The sequence below is a fragment of the Cervus elaphus genome, chromosome 12 (genome assembly GCF_910594005.1).
Source record: "Cervus elaphus chromosome 12, mCerEla1.1, whole genome shotgun sequence".
In the NCBI taxonomy this organism is placed as follows: Eukaryota; Metazoa; Chordata; class Mammalia; order Artiodactyla; family Cervidae; genus Cervus; species Cervus elaphus.
This window is the reverse complement of record NC_057826.1, coordinates 75792610-75809392: the sequence shown is the minus strand read 5'-3', so window position 1 is coordinate 75809392 and position 16783 is coordinate 75792610. Positions and strand designations below refer to the sequence as shown.

Genomic DNA, 16783 nt, shown 5'->3' with positions numbered 1-16783 from the left:
CAAATAGATGCTAGATAATTGGTCATCAGGTTATCAAACTTTTGAATTTATGTTGTTCCCATTAATTCATTTGGAACCCTCTCAGTCAGGTCCAACTCTCTGTGACCCCAGACCTGCCAGGCTCCTCTGACCATGGCATTCTCCAGGCAAGAATACTGGAGTGGGTAGCCATTCCCTCCTCCAGTGGATCATTTCCAACCCCAGGATTGAACCCAGGTCTCCTGCATTGTAGGCAGGTTCTTGATCATCTGAGCCACCAGGGAAGCCCAAAAGAGCCAGAAAAAGCCTCTATATTCTGTGTACCTAGTTCTAAGGGAATATACCACAAGAGACCTCCATAAGACAGTTGATCATGAAACTACTACTGATTATAATATTTGTGTAAGAATGTAAAAGGAAAGCCATGCCTAAGGTTAAACAACATGGTGTCAACTACAAATTGGCACTTGCCAAGAGTATTTGTCAGCAACTGAACAGCAAGGGCATTTGTCTTCCACCTCGACAGAGACTGAACCCTGCACTGCTGTAGCTGCTGACCTTCAAAACCCTCTGAGGGTAATGCAGGGTGGACAGTGAGGCACTCTGTGCTCCCGGGAAACTGGTGAAACAGGTCTTCACATAGTTAGATGTTTTCAGGAACTGATTTCATGATCCCAATCCTTGCATCTCTTCATATCTAGAAAAACACTAAATCCTTTCATGGTGACATCAGCTCCTTGGGACTAGCAGAAAATCTTTCATAAAGTAAGCACTTGATTGTGTTGAATTCCCCCTTTGCCAAAATCTTATATGTTGACCTTCCCCCACTACCTCTTTGGAGCAGTCTCTCAGAGCTCTCTGAGCTTCGGTCTCCCCGGCTGCAGTCCTCATTTTGCCCCAAGTAAAACTTAGCTCACAGCTCTCACATTGTGCATCTTTTCAGTCAACAATGACAGACAGCAGAGAGCTGTTACCTACAGGGGCCTACCCCTTAAAGTTGAACAGAATTTACCTTCCTATCTAGAAGTAATTACAGCCTCAGCTAAACTGATTGAAGTTTCAGATCCTGCCCTGGCATCTCCATTAAATCTGATGGTACCACACATAGCACAAATTGTTCTCCAACCTAAAGCACCCACCTTTTTCTACCAATCAATTTACTAATATAAAACATTAATTTCCCCTCAGGTTATTCAACTTTGTTACCCTTCTCAGTGAAAAGTTCTCCTGATAGTACCTTTGCTATTCAAAATGCCTTCGTGTCCAGAGCAGATTTTTTTAACACTCTCATACCAAATGTGAATTAATGTGTTTTAAAATAATCTTATCTTAAATATTGAAAAGAAACAATAGCAGGCTGTCTATGCAATAACTATTCTAAACTCCTTTTTAAGCCAATCATTAGCAAAAACAAAATTAACTAAGTATCTGAACTTGTGAATCTATTTTGGATACATTAAATTACAAAAAGTATACATACAGTGGTAGTTAGAGGTTTTTAACACAGTTCACATATCATGTATGCCTGTTAAAATGAAAGTGAAAGTTGCTCATTGTGCCTGATTCTTTGTAACCACATGGCCTATACAGCCCATGGAATTCTCCAGGCCACAATACTGGAGTGGGTAGCCTTTTCCTTCTCCAGGGAATCTTCTCAACCCAGGGGTTGATTCCAACTCTCCCACATTGCAGGCAGATTCTTTACCAGCTGAGCCACAAGGGAAGCCCAAGAATACTGGAGTGGGTAACCTACTCCTTCTCCAGCAGATCTTCCCAACCCAGGAATCAAACCAGAGTCTCCTGCATTGCAGGATTCACCCTTTCTTATTTCTTTAACAAACATCTACTGATAATTAACTATGTGAATGGGGAATGCTCAATTCAACATATAATAGTAAGTGAAAAACATTATAAGCCTATTGTAACAATAATTTATTGAAAAGGTAAGCTGAATATTCACAATATTATGTGATTGCAGAATTATCAATATCATATTTATTGGATATCACACATTTCCCTATAATTGGCATGCAATATATAATCAGAAAAATAATAAATGTTGTTTTCAAAACACAGTATTAAAAAAAATCCATTCATGATAAGGATTATAAATTGATACCAAGAGGTTATTTAGAGAAAAGGAGTCTGAGTAGGAAATGTAAAGGCAATCTTACAATTTTGAAACAAAACAATGCTAACTCCCTTCAAGAAATCAATAAGCAGCAATTATCCATCAAATGTGTCATACTTTCTGGGTCATCTTGAACCTAACCTTCTTATTCTATGCTTGTCTAACACATCAGTTTCCACTTGCAGACAAACAATATGACAAATGCTACTTTGAAGGTTGCACCAGAGAAGGGGGCTGCCCGTTACAAGTATGAGTACAGGTAGTGGCTGCCTGGGCAGCGCTGTGTCCTTGCTGCACAGAAGTAGGCAGCTGAGTCTCCAGGCTGGATGGTTGCGATGTGCAGGGAGAGACGTTTGGAGGTCTTATTCAAGAAAACAGTCAGTCTCTGGTCTTTTTTTTTCACCCATATTTGAATGAATAGCTACAAGGAGCTGGGGACCTTTTCCAGGTTCTTGCTTATACCAAGGGAAATACTCTGAAGCAGTGTCTGTATAAGTGCAGGTGATAACAGCGGTGTTTCCCTCCTGGACACTCAGGGTAGAAGGACTCTGCTCCACCTCGTTTCCAAGACTGACACCTATGGAGAAAGTAGAAGTCAGAGAAAGGAGAAGGTTGTCAGATTATTAAGTTCCACAATTTACTTTCCCTTTTCTACAATAACTAGAAGAAACCTGAATAAAGTCAGTCTCGGTGTCTAACAAATATCTACTAATACACTGTTTCTCTTTTTTTTTTTTTTTAATTAATTTATTTATTTTACTGTTTCCCTTAAACCTTCAACTCACAGTCCAGCTGTAGCCATAAGAATGTGATTAAAGCTCCAATGGGTGTCTTCACTGTTTTTCCCATTTAAGATCAATTGTGGACCTGCAGTCTCCAGCCAGGAGACCTGCTTCTGTTACCAAGTGTCCCCTTCTTTTCTCTAGTGGTTTCTACCCAGCCAATAAGAAAAAGGCTCTGCTTCTGCCCTAAGCCTATCCATTCAGAATCCATTCAAAGGAGCCCTCCACATATTCTGATCAGCAGAGGTGCACCCCCATCTGGTGGTCACATCTCTAACTACTGAATTCTGGTTAAATGTCCTTTTCATGGCTGTGCCTACGAGGGACATGCATAAAATCAGCAAAGGTCAAACAAATTATGTCTCAGATTGAAGTAATCTAATGCACAGTAAGAATATAGAGATAGAGAATTTGACTGTTTATAAGCTGAAAAGAGGTAGATGCGGTTGCTCTTTATTCAATGATGGGCCTGATATATAATTTTTAAATTATAAAAGCACCATGATTCACTCTCCTAAACAAACAAGCAAACATATATATATATATATATATATATATATATATATATATATATATATGAAACTATCAAGTTCAGCCAATATACCATTTTCATTTGCCTGTTATGGAGGAAAACTCTGTAAAAGAAACTTGTAAGCCAAAGATCAGAGTAACAGAGAGAAGATCATTTGACATTTCAACTGCCTGTTATCTCAGACTGTCTCCTCTAACCTGGTTTTCAGTGGGCCCTTGCTTTCTCAGAGAATTGACAGTAGAAACAGTTGAAATGTATCCTAAAATGTAATTACTAAATGGCAGAGATCTAATGTTGCAGTTTGCATTAGACAGCTTTTCTTTGCTCAGCAACAAGGGTCTGGAATAAGGAGATAGGAAAAGAACATTAAGGGGGAGGTGAGGATATCCAGCTTATCCTCTACTTTCTGCTGCTAGCTCATTTGATATATTTTTTAATTATATAATTTTTCATTCTGCCATCTTGGATCTAATTTCTGTTTTGTAAAATGAGGTGAACTAAACCCTGTCTAAGGGCTCATCTAGCTCTAAATTCTTTTATACTATTTAGCAGAACAAATCTTTATTGAGGCCTGCTCATATACAATGTAGAGTGATGAGAGAGAGTGGGGAGAGACCCCTTGCACTCTGGAACCCCAACACCATTTGTGCATTTCATGCAGTCTTCGGGGGCTGTGGTTGCCACTAATTAACCCTAGGTCCTCTTCTGAAGCAGAGGTAGGGTCCGTGGAGTGAATCCCTATCTGTGATTTCATTTCTCCTATAAGATCAAGGAGAATATAAATCCAGAGTAAAATGGCATAAAATGGGGCAGGGCTCACTGAATGTGAGCGTCATCACAGACAGCGAGGTCAAAGGGGCTTTGTGACTGAATCGGTAAGGAGATGTTCTTCTGGTGATTCATTCTGTAAGTCTTACTTCATCTTGTAGGAATAAAAGAAAAAACATCTGCACGACTGGAGGACCCGGGGGAAGTCGCTGAGTTGCCAACAGGTAAAGCAAGAGGCTCTTTCTAAAGCTACCAAATTGCTTTCTGGCTTCTGTCTCTCCGTGCAAGTGTAGGTGGGGATCACCTGTCATTTTTAGAACCAGTGCAAAATGAAAATTTGGAATCTTCTTTGCAAGAAGCAGGGTAAAGTCTCATTGGGTAATGTTTCTAGTGGCTTCCCTGGTGATTCAAATGGTAAAGAACTTGCCTGCAATGCGGGAGACCTGAGTTCGATCCCTGGGTCTGATCCCTGGGTCGGGAAGATCCCTTGGAGTAGGAAATGGCAACCCACTCCAGTATTCTTGCCCAGAGAATTCCGTGGAACGAGGAGCCTGGCAGGCTGTAGTCCATGGGGTCGCATAGAGTAGGACAGGATGGAGCAACTAACACTTTCCCTTTGAACTTTTCTAGTGGCACCATTTTTCTAAAATGCTTTAACTCTTCATACAAATTAGTTTCATGTATCTGAATCTAATTTTTTGAGACTTTCAATCATTTTAGGTTCACAGGAACATTAAAGAGAAGATGCAGAGGTTTCCAATATACCTCCCACTCCCACACTTGCATAACCTCTCTTCTTATCAACTTCCACACAAGACTGGTCTATTTCTCACAACTGATGAGCCCATATTAACACATTATAATCGCCCAAAGTTTATAGTTTACTAGGATTCATCCTCGGTGTTGTACATTCTATGGGTTTACAGAAATGTACAGTGTTCATCATCATAGTATCACAGAGAGTAGTTTCACTCCTAAACATCCTTTGTGCTCTGCCCATTCATCCCTCCACTCCCCTCAATCCTTGCAATCACTGGTTTTTACTCTCTTTATAATTTTGCCTTTCCCAGAATGTCACATAGTTGGAATCGTATAGTAGGCGGCCTTTTAGATTGACTTCTTTCACTTAGTATTATGCATTTAAGTTTCCTCTGTATTTTTAAGGCTTGACAGCCCATTTCTTTTTAACACTGAATAATATTCCATTGTTTGGAGGTACCACAATTTACTTATCCATCCACTTGCTGAAGGACATCTTGGTTAGTCCCAAATGTCGGTACCTGTGGATGGGCCGCTGTAGACCCGTGCCTTTCTCTCAGCCTGTGGCAGCCGCCCTCAGTGTTTGGTGCTCCTTGGTTTTCAGACACAGCGCTCCAGTCTCTGCCTTGTCTTCACATAAAAAATTATTTTTCTTATATTTGTTATTACCAGGATCAAAAATCTGAATACAAGCTTTAAAAACATTACACACATTTAATTCCCTTTTCACTTTGAAGGAACACACACACGCAGTTAACCAAAAAATTGAGTCATCTCTTTCTGTTTGTTGATCACCATATATTTTTTCAAGCATTTTCCATCAGAGAAATTTATATGTAGCTTATATTTTATCTGTCAAGAACAGTAGATTGTTTTAACAGGACATTGAATATTGGCATCTACATCAGTTATGACAATGGTTCCATATTAGAGCTTTATATACAAGAGAGATTTCTGGGATGAAGAAGGGCAAAAAAAAAAACAAAAAAAAGACAAATAGTGAAATGACAGTCCTAAAGGATCTGATCTTCGGAAGAAAAAAGTGCTGAAGTATGAATCTGGAATCCCAAAGAGGTAACAAGGTACTTGCATGGTGTAGCCCTGCGGAGGGGTGGGGCTGAGGCAGCTGCAGTTTGGGCACAGGCTGCAGATCACCGGGGAGCACTGTGCCTCCACCGCACAGAGGTAGGTGGCTGCGTCTTCCAGCTGGGAGGCTGCGATGTGTAGGGTGCTATACCGTTCCTTAGAATTCACTGTGGAACTCAGCCTTCCTTTCTGCTTCGTCCCTGAAGTTATGAAAAACAGCGTGGTGAGGCTGCCTCCAGGATTCTGCTGGAACCACTGCACACGGCTCACTGTGGCAGAAAAATTGCACCTCAGAGTAGAGTTGGCTCCTTCCTGGAGCTTCAAGACTGAAGGGCTCTGCTCCACCTTCACTCCTCTCACCCCTGCTCGGAAAGAGAAAAGCAAACACATATGATGTCACTGAGGGGTCGCGGATGGGGTTTCCAGACCAGGAAACTCTCTCAGAAAGCACCTGAGGATGAAGGAGCATCTAGGAGCCCCAGTCAGCTCTCCCCCTCCCGCCCACTGATGGCTGTGGACACTGCCCAGCCCCCTCTCTGGGGTGACCCCGACTCACAGCAAATCTGGACCCACAGAAACCCCAGCAGGGCTCCCCACTGTCTCTTCATGATCCCTTGCCCAGGTAACTGAGGTGCCTTCACCCCTACTCTGAAGGATATAGAGTCCTGGAGCCAGAGAAATGTTGTTCTTACTGTCAGTGTGTTCCACCAGAATCACTGAGTACCAATCACATCTGAGGTGTGTCAGCTCACTTAACAGGAAACTCCACCCACAGTGGCCTGGTGAGACTGCAGTAAGGTCATCAATTTCTCCAAAATTGAGGTTTGGGGGGACAATGCAGAGAGGTAAAAGCAATATTTCCGATATGTGTAGTGATAAATTTTTCTTTTCTTAAAGGACTATATGTAAGAGAAGATTGTGGGATAGTGTGTGAGGAAAGGTAGATGATATTTCTAGAAGAATTGTGTCATGATGGATTACATAGAACCTTGAGGAATTATAGGGACGGATAACCCATTTTTCAAACTGCATAGTTTGGCAGAGATTTTGATAATTCGGTTATGTGAAAATTCTCATCAAGGAAAACTATCTGATACATGCACTGTTTATTGCAGAAGTAAATACAATTTCTTGAAATCATTTAGAAACCAAGATATATAGTCAGCCTCTGCACAGATTCCAATAAGAATTTGGTTCTTGAAAAACAGGACATGCATATAATGTTCTCTCTGCCTTAATTTCCACCTCCCCTTCCTACTGTCCAAATCTTGGACTCCCTGTTGACCCACAGCTGATTCTGATCTGGTCACACTTTTTTGCTCAAATTCAATATTGTCTTTCTCCTTTCCTTCAATTTTTGTTCCTTATTTTTTCCTCTTTTTATTCTTGTTCTTTCTACTCTCAAGGAAATATGTGAAAAGGTAGGAGGTCTAGGGTATTGGAATAATTTCTGGGTCAGTGGGTTTGGGGAATTCAGTCATAAAAATTTTAAAAATGAATACAGATCATGCAGATGTTTTCTGCTGAGCTTCCATTCTCTCAGAGCTCAGTAGTATCCCTATTTCTCTACCTCTGCGCAGAGAATCATACTCACCATTGATTTACAGAGGTAAGGGCTACAGCTTTCCAAAGCTTGTATACAATGACAAAGCTGACATCTGAGATGAACTTTACACAAACACTGTTCCCCTCTCCCCACCTTTGCTGTCTATAATTTGACTGTTCCCCATGCTCTCTGGGCTCCTCTCTTAACTGTTCCATCTTTGGAATCATCAGAAAAGGTCTTCACGTCTTGTAAAGCCTACAGTGCCCCCTAGTGGGCTGAAACCATCAACAAAGACCCATTCAGACCAACAACTGCCGCATCACAAAACCCCGGTCCCATTCACTGCATGCTTCCTGATGAAGAAAGTAGTCAGAAAAAAAGTCACTGCCTAGATTGAATGGAGACTAAAAATAAACTGTTACTCTTAAAATGTCGTTTCATGGGAATTTATCCTTTAAAAATTTGATAAATTTCATTTTGTGCTTTTTTTTTCATTACTTTAGTTCAAAATAAACCCTTATACAGAAGTTGTGCTGTAAATATGGTAACTTATTAAAAAGAACAAAATTTTGCCATTTGCAGCAACAGGGATGGACTTGGAGGGCATTATGCTAAGTGAAATATGTCAGAGAAAGACAAATACTGTATGATATCATCTGTGTATAGAATCTAACAAACACAGTAAACTAGTGAATATAACAACAAAAGCAGCCTCATAGATAAAGAGAACAAACTGGTGGTTATTAGTGGGGGCAGGGCCAATAGAAGGGTGTGGCTGTGGGAGATACAAACAACTGGGTATAATAAGATAGGCTTAAGGATGTATTGTTATAACAGGGAGAATATAGACAATATTTTGTAATAACTGCAAATGGAAAGTAACCTTTAAAAGTGTCACATAGCCATTGTTATGGCTACAGTCCATAGGGTCGCAAAGAGCCAGACAGGACTGAAGCGATTGAGCACACACATACACAAGTGAAAGAAACCAATCTGAAAATGCTACACACCATATGATTCCAACTATATAATGTTCTGGACAAAGCAAAACTATGGTGACAGTAAAAACATCAGTGTTTGCAAGGGGTTACAGGGAAGAAGGGGAAAAAAAATTACAGAACATTTTTAAGAAAAGAAAGGCTAACCAATGAGTAAAAGTCAGAAAGTTTAATAGTATACAAACTTGGGTAGCTCAGCTGGTAAAGAATCCCCCTGCAATGCAGGAGACCCCCGTTTAATTCCTCGGTTGGAAAGTTCTCCCCCAAAAGGGACAGGCTACCCACTCCAGTATTATTGGTCTTCCCTGTGGCTCATACAGTAAAGAATCTACCTGACCTGGGTTTGATTCCTGGGTTGGGAAGGTCCCCTGGACAAGGAAATGGCAACCCACTCCAGTATTCGTGCCTGAAGAATCCCATGGACAGAGGAGCCATGGACAGAGGAGTCCATGGGGTTGCAAAGAGTCAGACACAGCTGAAGTGACTAAGCCCAGCACAGCACATACAAAGTTTGGGGGAATTTTTTGTGTTGTTTTCAGTTCATTAAAGACTAACTTCCACTTTTATGCTGAGTTTGCTGCTGCTGCTAAGTCACTTCAGTAGTGTCCAACTCTGTGAGACCCCATAGACGGTGGCCTACCAGGCTCCTCCATCCCTGAGATTCTCCAGGCAAGAACACTGGAGTGGGTTGCCATTTCCTTCTCCAGTGCATGAAAGTGAAGTCACTCAGTCGTTTCTGACTCTTTGCGACCCCATGGACTGCAGCCTACCAGGCTCCTCCGTCCATAGGAGTCTCCAGGCAAGAGTACTGGAGTGGGTTGCCATTGCCTTCTCTGTATGCTGTTTAGAAAGTCATCATTGCTTGTCATAAAGAATTGTGAAGAGCATGGCTATTCTTTCCTTACAAACGACCTCACTCAGGCCTCCTGTTTTAGTGCTCCCCAAAACCTTCAACACTCACACATATGCACTTATCGGAGCAACACCGTCTTTCTCAATTACTCAGATGATTGGTGCCGTGTTTTCTTAACCTTTGCACAGGTGCTCAGGACACATTCTGATGCATCTCATGTGAGGTCTAGGTTCCTTCTCCAACTATTCTACAAGACGAGTCTTCCTTCTTCCTTACACTTCTCACCCTCTGAAATCTGCTGACAGCACTCTGCGCTGCTAACTCTTTTTCTGTTCTCTCTGTATTTTCAGGCGTACACCCTTTCTAATTTCTTAGAGTTCCAGGGGAATAAAGAGATAAATGTGAATAAAATCCTTTCCTCTCTTTCCACTGTTTCATTATGTATGAGATTTTGTTCCTTCTCCTTTCATCCCTTCTTTCTCTGTTAAGAATGATAATTTTTGGAGGCTGTGGCTCTCCTATCACCTCTCATGCCATGCACTCTCAGGAAGACATTGTGCATGTTAGCCATCTGTATGTCTTCTTTGGAGAAATGTCTGTTTAGATCTTTGGCCCATTTTTTGATTGGGCCATTTATTTTTCTGGAATTGAGCTGCAGGAATTGCTTGTATATTTTTGAGATTAATCGTTTGTCTGTTTCTTCATTTGCTATTATTTTCTCTCATTCTGAGGGCTGTCTTTTCACCTTGCTTATAGTTTCCTTTGTTGTGCAAAAGCTTTTAAGTTTTATTAGGTCCCATTTGTTTAATTTTGCTTTTCTTTCCAATATTCTGGGAGGTGGGTCATAGAAGATCTTGCTGTGATTCATGTTGGAGAGTGTTTTGCCTTTGTTCTCCTCTAGGAGTTTTATAGTTTCTGGTCTTACATTTAGATCTTTAATCCATTTTGAGTTTATTTTTGTGTATGGTGTTAGAGATAAAAAGATGCTCAACATCACTCATTATCAGAGAAATGCAAATCAAAACCACAATGAGGTACCATTACACGCCAATCAGAATGGCTGCTATCCAAAAGTCTACAAGCAATAAGTGCTGCAGAGGGTGTGGAGAAAAGGGAACCCTCTTACACTGTTGGTGGGAATGCAAACTGGTACAGCCACTATGGAGAACAGTGTGGAGATTCTTTTATAAACTGGAAATAGAACTGCCATATGAACCAGCAATCCTACTCCTGGGCATACACACCGAGGATCTGAAAGAGACATGTGTACCCCAATGTTCATCACAGCACTGTTTATAATAGCCAGGACATGGAAGCAACCTAGATGCCCATCAGTAACGAATGGATAAGGAAGCTATGGTACATATACACAATGGAATATTACTCAGCCATTAAAAATAATTCATTTGAATCAGTTCTAATGAGATGGATGAAACTGGAGCCCATTATACAGAGTGAAGTAAGCCAGAAAGATAAAGACCAATACAGTATGCTAACGCATATATATGGAATTTAAAAAGATGGTAACGATAACCCAAATGCAAAACAGAAAAACAGACACAGATGTACAGAACAGACTTTTAGACTCTGTGGGAGAAGGCAAGGGTGGGATGTTCAGAGAGAATAGTATTGAAACAAGTATACTATCAATGGTGAAACAGATCACCAGCCGAGGTTGGATGCATGAGACAAGTGCTCAGGGCTGGTGCACTGGGAAGACCCAGAGGGATGGGATGGGGAGGGAGGCGGGAGGGGGGATCAGTATGGGGAACACATGTATATATGGCTGATTCATGTCAATGTATGGCAAAAACCACTACAATATTGTAAAGTAATTAGCCTCCTACTAATAAAAATAAATGGAAAAAAATATATTAAAAAAAAAAAAAAAGGAAGACATTGTGCAGACAACACCTCATCTGGCACACTTTGGTTCTTTGAAAGTATAGTGAGGCATAGTAATACCCACCTGGGTGACTTGGAACAACTTGTGGAAGCAGGATTTTTCAAGAATATGCAAAACACCACTTCATTGATTATGTGGTTTTACCTTGAAATTACTTTGACCCTGGAAAAGAAACTATTGGTGTCAGAGAGTTTTCAGTTTTACTAGTAAAGAGTTGGGTATGGGGAATATTCTCTTCTTATTCTTATGCTTTAGCCATTTGTAAGTTTTTAGTATCAACCAGAGACTAAGAGACAAACAACCACAGGCCCTGCTGGAAGCACAATGCATCCAGGCCCTGTCGCTGCTCAGAGTTTGCGCTCAGCTCCCCCTGCAGTTTCTGTCACTGTGTCACCCAGAGCGCAGTAGTACACAGCCGAGTCTGACTCCTGGACTGAGGCTTTCTCCAAGTGGAAGGAGGTGGTTTTTGCATTGTATGTGGCTTCAAAACCTTTGTTGGTTTCCTTGTCATTAGCCTTCATGGCTTTCAGGAAGAGTTCTGGACCTTCTCCAGGATACTGGACATACCAGAGAAGAAAGGGGTACCCGATGGCTGAATAAGTACAGTTCACAGTCAAGGTAGCCCCTTGCAAAAGGGTCACTTGGCCGTCCATCTGGCTCACTGAGTCTCCACGGGTTTGTCCTAGGGGAAAATAAGAGAGTTCTCTGTGATCTTGGGCATAAAACTCTGGGATAAAATTATGCTTAAAGGTTTTGTTGATATAACAGAAGAAAGGATCCAAATTTTTACAGGCGTTTTGCTTACCCAGCAGGAAGAGTATCACAGTCACTAATCCTGGAGAAGAGATCATCTCTAGAGTGTCTCCTGAAGAACGTTCTTGACTCTTAACATGAAGAAATGGTGAAGTCACAGTGAGGTTTAGTTTCAGTGAAGTTTAGACACACAGGAAACGTGTCTGTGTTAGGAAACTACACCCTCTGGTGGACAGGGACAGAAATGCGATGCATGTATGAAAGAAAGTGAAAGTGAAAGTGAAGTCGTGTCCAACTCTTTGAGACCCCGTGAACTGTAGCCTGCCAGGCTCCTCTGTCCATGGGATTCTTCAGGCAAGAATACTGCAGTGGGTTGCCATTTCCTTCTCCAGGGGATCTTCCCGACCCAGGGATCGAACTTGGGTTTCCCACACTGCAGGCAGACTCTTTACTGACTGAGCCACCAGGGAAGCCCAAGTATCCTGGTCTCCTCCCTAAATTAGAAAAATGTTACCCTTGACTTTATCCACGAAGCACATGTCAGTCTTTAGGTGGAGCTTGGAAATCTGATCAACAGCTGTCAACATTTCTCAAGTCTGTTTTGTTCTTAGGATACTACCTGACATGGAAGTTCTTTAACAAAGCATCCCAGGTATTTTTGTAGCTGAGAAGATATCAATTTTCTTAAGCACTGTAATATAGTATTTTATATTCTCATGTATCCATTGTGGGCCAACCTATAATTCACTGACTGTCAGAAGAGTTTGTGGCTGATTACAGGCCTTCCCTGGTGACTCAGAGGTTAAAGCGTCTGCCTGCAATGCAGGAGATCTGGGTTCGATCCCTGGGTTGGGAAGATCCCCTGGAGAAAGAAATTGGCAACCCACTCCAGTATTCTTGCCTGGAGAATCCCATGGACTGAGGAGCCTGGTGGGCTACAGTCCACGGGGTTGCAAAGAGTGGGACATGACTGAGCGACTTCACTTTCACAGAGGAAGTAATAAGAAGCTAGGTCATTACTGAGTGAATCTCTGTTTTTCAGCATTGTACCCCAATTTATAGAAGAGTGACCGACAATTATTTGTTGTTTAGTCACTGAATCAGTCATGTCTGATTCTTTTGCAACCCTAAGGACTGTAGCCTGCTAGGCTCCTTTTTCCATGGGATTTCCCAGTCAAGAATACTGGAGTTGCCATTTTCTTCTCCAGGGGATCTTCCCAACCCAGGGATCGAACCTGAGTCTCCTGCATTGACAGGCAGATTCTTTACCACTGAGTCACCAGGGAAACCCTGACTGATGTTTATTACATGCTCACTAAATATTTGCTCTTAATGAATAAAGGGTCTTTGATTGTGGAATCACTACTACTTGAAATAAAATATTTTCTCAGTCCTAAAATAATATCATTTGTAAGAAATGTTATCTTTCTAATAAGTTTTTTTCAAGGGAAAAAGTCACATGGTCTTATCAATAGTCAGATAATTCTGAATTTCAGAATCATTAAAATGTGAAAACAAAAGAAATATCATAATTGAAATTATCAAACCCTTGTAGAATTATCTAAGATCAATATCTTATTCTCCTACTTCTTCCTTGACTCTAAGATAAGAGGGTTGGCCTATGTAAATCAGACAAGTACTAATCCTATTATATATTCTTAGTTGAAATCTAGCCTCAAAGATACTTTCTATTCTATCTGCCACATTTTGTTGCCAAACTTTAACCAAATAATTTTCCCCCAGTGTTTGAAACCCTGAAGGTGTGGATTTGTGTCAAAAGCCCAGAGCATGAGTTAGGATGCTCTTCTTTCCCAGTTTTTCAAATTGTTAAAGACCTCTCAGCCAATATTCACATGACAGCTGAAAATAGAATTAATGAGTGAATGACTTAAAATTACAGATTTTGGGCCCACCAATAACTTCATGAATCACATTATCCAGAGTTGAGACCCATGAATCTGTAAGTTTTGAAACCTCCCCAAGAAGTTGGGCCGCAGCCAGTCTGATGTTGGTTTACAAGTTTTCATTTGGGACAGATGTCCTAGATCAAGGTAGTTGTCAAAGATCAGGGAGCAACAGGATGTTCCCAGGACTACATGCATACTCAAAACTTCTCTTTTTGAGTACCAGCAGCAAAAACAAACACTTCTTTAGCTCTCTTTTTATGACCATTCATTTTATAAAACAAAACCTCTGAGGAGTATCAAGATGAAGTTCTAAGAGGCATTCATCTTCTGTAAAGGCCTGTAAGCATAGATCCCTAAAGACACAGATGGAAGCTTAGCCCATTCTGTTTCTGGGAATTCACTCTTCTCAGATTCACATCAAGGAATTTCATGAGTCAGAGTCAGCACATGGATCATTTCCCAAATCCAGACTTGAAGTTAAAAAAACCAGGCTCAGATACTGCTTGGATTCACATATCCCTTCCTTTCTTCTCCACCTTCCAAATCACATAGTGAGAAACTGCCTCAAAAATACGCTGGAAAGAAATTCTGGAAAATGAGTTACAAACTTCTGTTCTGGTAGGTGGGTTTCCCTGGTGGCTCAGATGGTAAAGAATCTGCTGGCAATTCTGGTATATAGAAAGAATGCAAAATAGGCTGCAATGATGTAGGACTGAAAATAAATGTATCGCATATGGAGGCAGATAGTTGTTCTCTCTACTTTAAAAAAACACAGTTTAAGGCCAATGAGTACATACAGGAGAAGTATTTTTGCTTTTCGGGGTCATAAAAGAAGACTTGTACAACACTGAAGAAAAGTATTTGCTATATTTGGATTTTAATGGCTTTATTAATGCATAGTTCTCTTTAAAATAAATTGTACCTCCTTAACTTAGTAAGATTGACACTTGTATATACTTGTGAAACCATCACCACAATCAAGATAATGAACAATGCATCACCCCAAAAGTTTCCTCTTGTCTCTTCTTAGTCCTCTCAGCCCTCTCTTCACTTCCTACTCCCATTTTCAAGCAACATTTCTCTCATAAAATAGCTTGCATATTCAGTAATTTCAAGTAAATGGTATGATATGTGCCTTTGATAGCTTCTTTCATTCAGCATAATTATTTTAAGCTTCTTCAATGGCTATTATAATCATGTTTCATTCCTTTGTATTGCTGAGTAGTATTCCACTATATGGATATGACTTATCTATAGATACGTTTATCTATTCACCTACTGATGGACATTTAGGTTAGTCCTAGTTTGTGGCTGTTACAAATAAAGCTGCTTTGAACATGTGCGAATAAGATTTTTTATAGTCATACTTTCATTTCTCTGCGGTCAATATCCGGGAGTGGAATGACTGGAGCCTATGTTAGGTATATATTTGACTTTGTTTAACTTTCGTTTTTTTCTAGTAACTTTTTTGCAAATTCCCTTGGATTTGACACTCAGACAATTATGCTGTCTGTGACGAAAGGTAGATTCACTTCTTCTTTTCCAAACTGTATGATTTTTGTTTCTTTCTCCTGCCTTATTGCACTGGCTAAGACCCTTAGTCCAATATTCAGTACAAGTGATGCCAGTCAAAATTGTTCCCTTATTCCTGAAATTTGAAGGAAAGCGTTCAGTCTTTCGCCATCAAGTGTATTTGATGTAGATTTTTTTGTAGAGGACCTTTATTAAGTTAATGAATTCCCTTAAGTCCTAATTTGCTGGGAGTTTTTAATCAAGAATAGACACTGAGTTTTGTCCAGTGCTTTTTCTGTACCTATAGAGGTTGCTGTCAGTAATCATCTGTGACTTGTTAATCTCTGTGGATACATTACTAATAAATTGTCACAACAAAATATTAAAGAAGATATCACTCTATCACTTTACAAATAGTAAAACAAAGCTATCTAGAAACTAAATTTTAGAGTTAAAAGTTTTGAACACAGACCTGTCTAATAGCAAAAATCTGTTCCCTTTTTTCCCCTATAGATACTTTTCAGAGAAATTTTGAGAGAGAGAGGGCAGCAAAATTACTTCTCGAATCTTTGAAATATTTTAAGACAGTCTTTTAATAGGTTCTTTACTTATGCAAACTGAACTAATTAAATAATTATAAATTTTGCCCTTTCGCCAAAAGCGGAAAGAAACATAAAGAATACTCATGAACTTGTTTACAAAACAGAAACAGACTCACAGACATGAAGAACGAACTAATGGTTGCCAAAGGGGAAGGATGGGGGGAGAGATAGTTAGGGAGTTTGGGATGGACATGTACACACTGATGTATTTAAAATGGATAACCAACAAGGCCCTAATGTCTAGCACTCTAGGAAACTCTGCCTAATGTCACGTGGCAGCTTGGATGGGATGGGAGCTTGGGGGAGAATGGATACAAGTATCTGTATGGCTGATTTCCTTTGCTGTCCACCTGAAACTATCACAACATTGTTAATCAGGTATACTCCAATATAATATAAAATTAAAAAAAAAAAAAAAAAATTCAAGGTGCAATTCAGAAGATGGCCACCAGGGAGTGCCTTGACCATCCCCTTCAGACTCCTACTTACTAGGCACCTGAGGAGCGATGCTCCATACCAGTGCACCAAACTCTTCTAGGTTTCCGTAAACCACTAGAATTCTGAAACCTCATTCAGGACTACTGGTCACTCTATTTCTCTTTTCCTTTAACTTGGCATGTGATAAAGTAGTCTAGAGCATAGTTTTTCAGACTAACCAGGATAAACGTT

General features: G+C 40.4%; 2 gene segments (V, D, J or C); both read right to left on the bottom strand.

Annotated features, from left to right (window-relative positions):
- Window positions 1-2472: 2472 nt before the first annotated feature.
- On the bottom strand, window positions 2473-6669 carry LOC122705736. The segment is given in 3 exon segments: window positions 2473-2687; window positions 6031-6399; window positions 6594-6669. Coding segments are annotated over 3 exon segments (636 nt in total).
- Window positions 6670-11687: 5018 nt separating this feature from the next.
- LOC122705735 lies at window positions 11688-12227 on the bottom strand. The segment is given in 2 exon segments: window positions 11688-12022; window positions 12146-12227. Coding segments are annotated over 2 exon segments (381 nt in total).
- Window positions 12228-16783: the final 4556 nt, after the last annotated feature.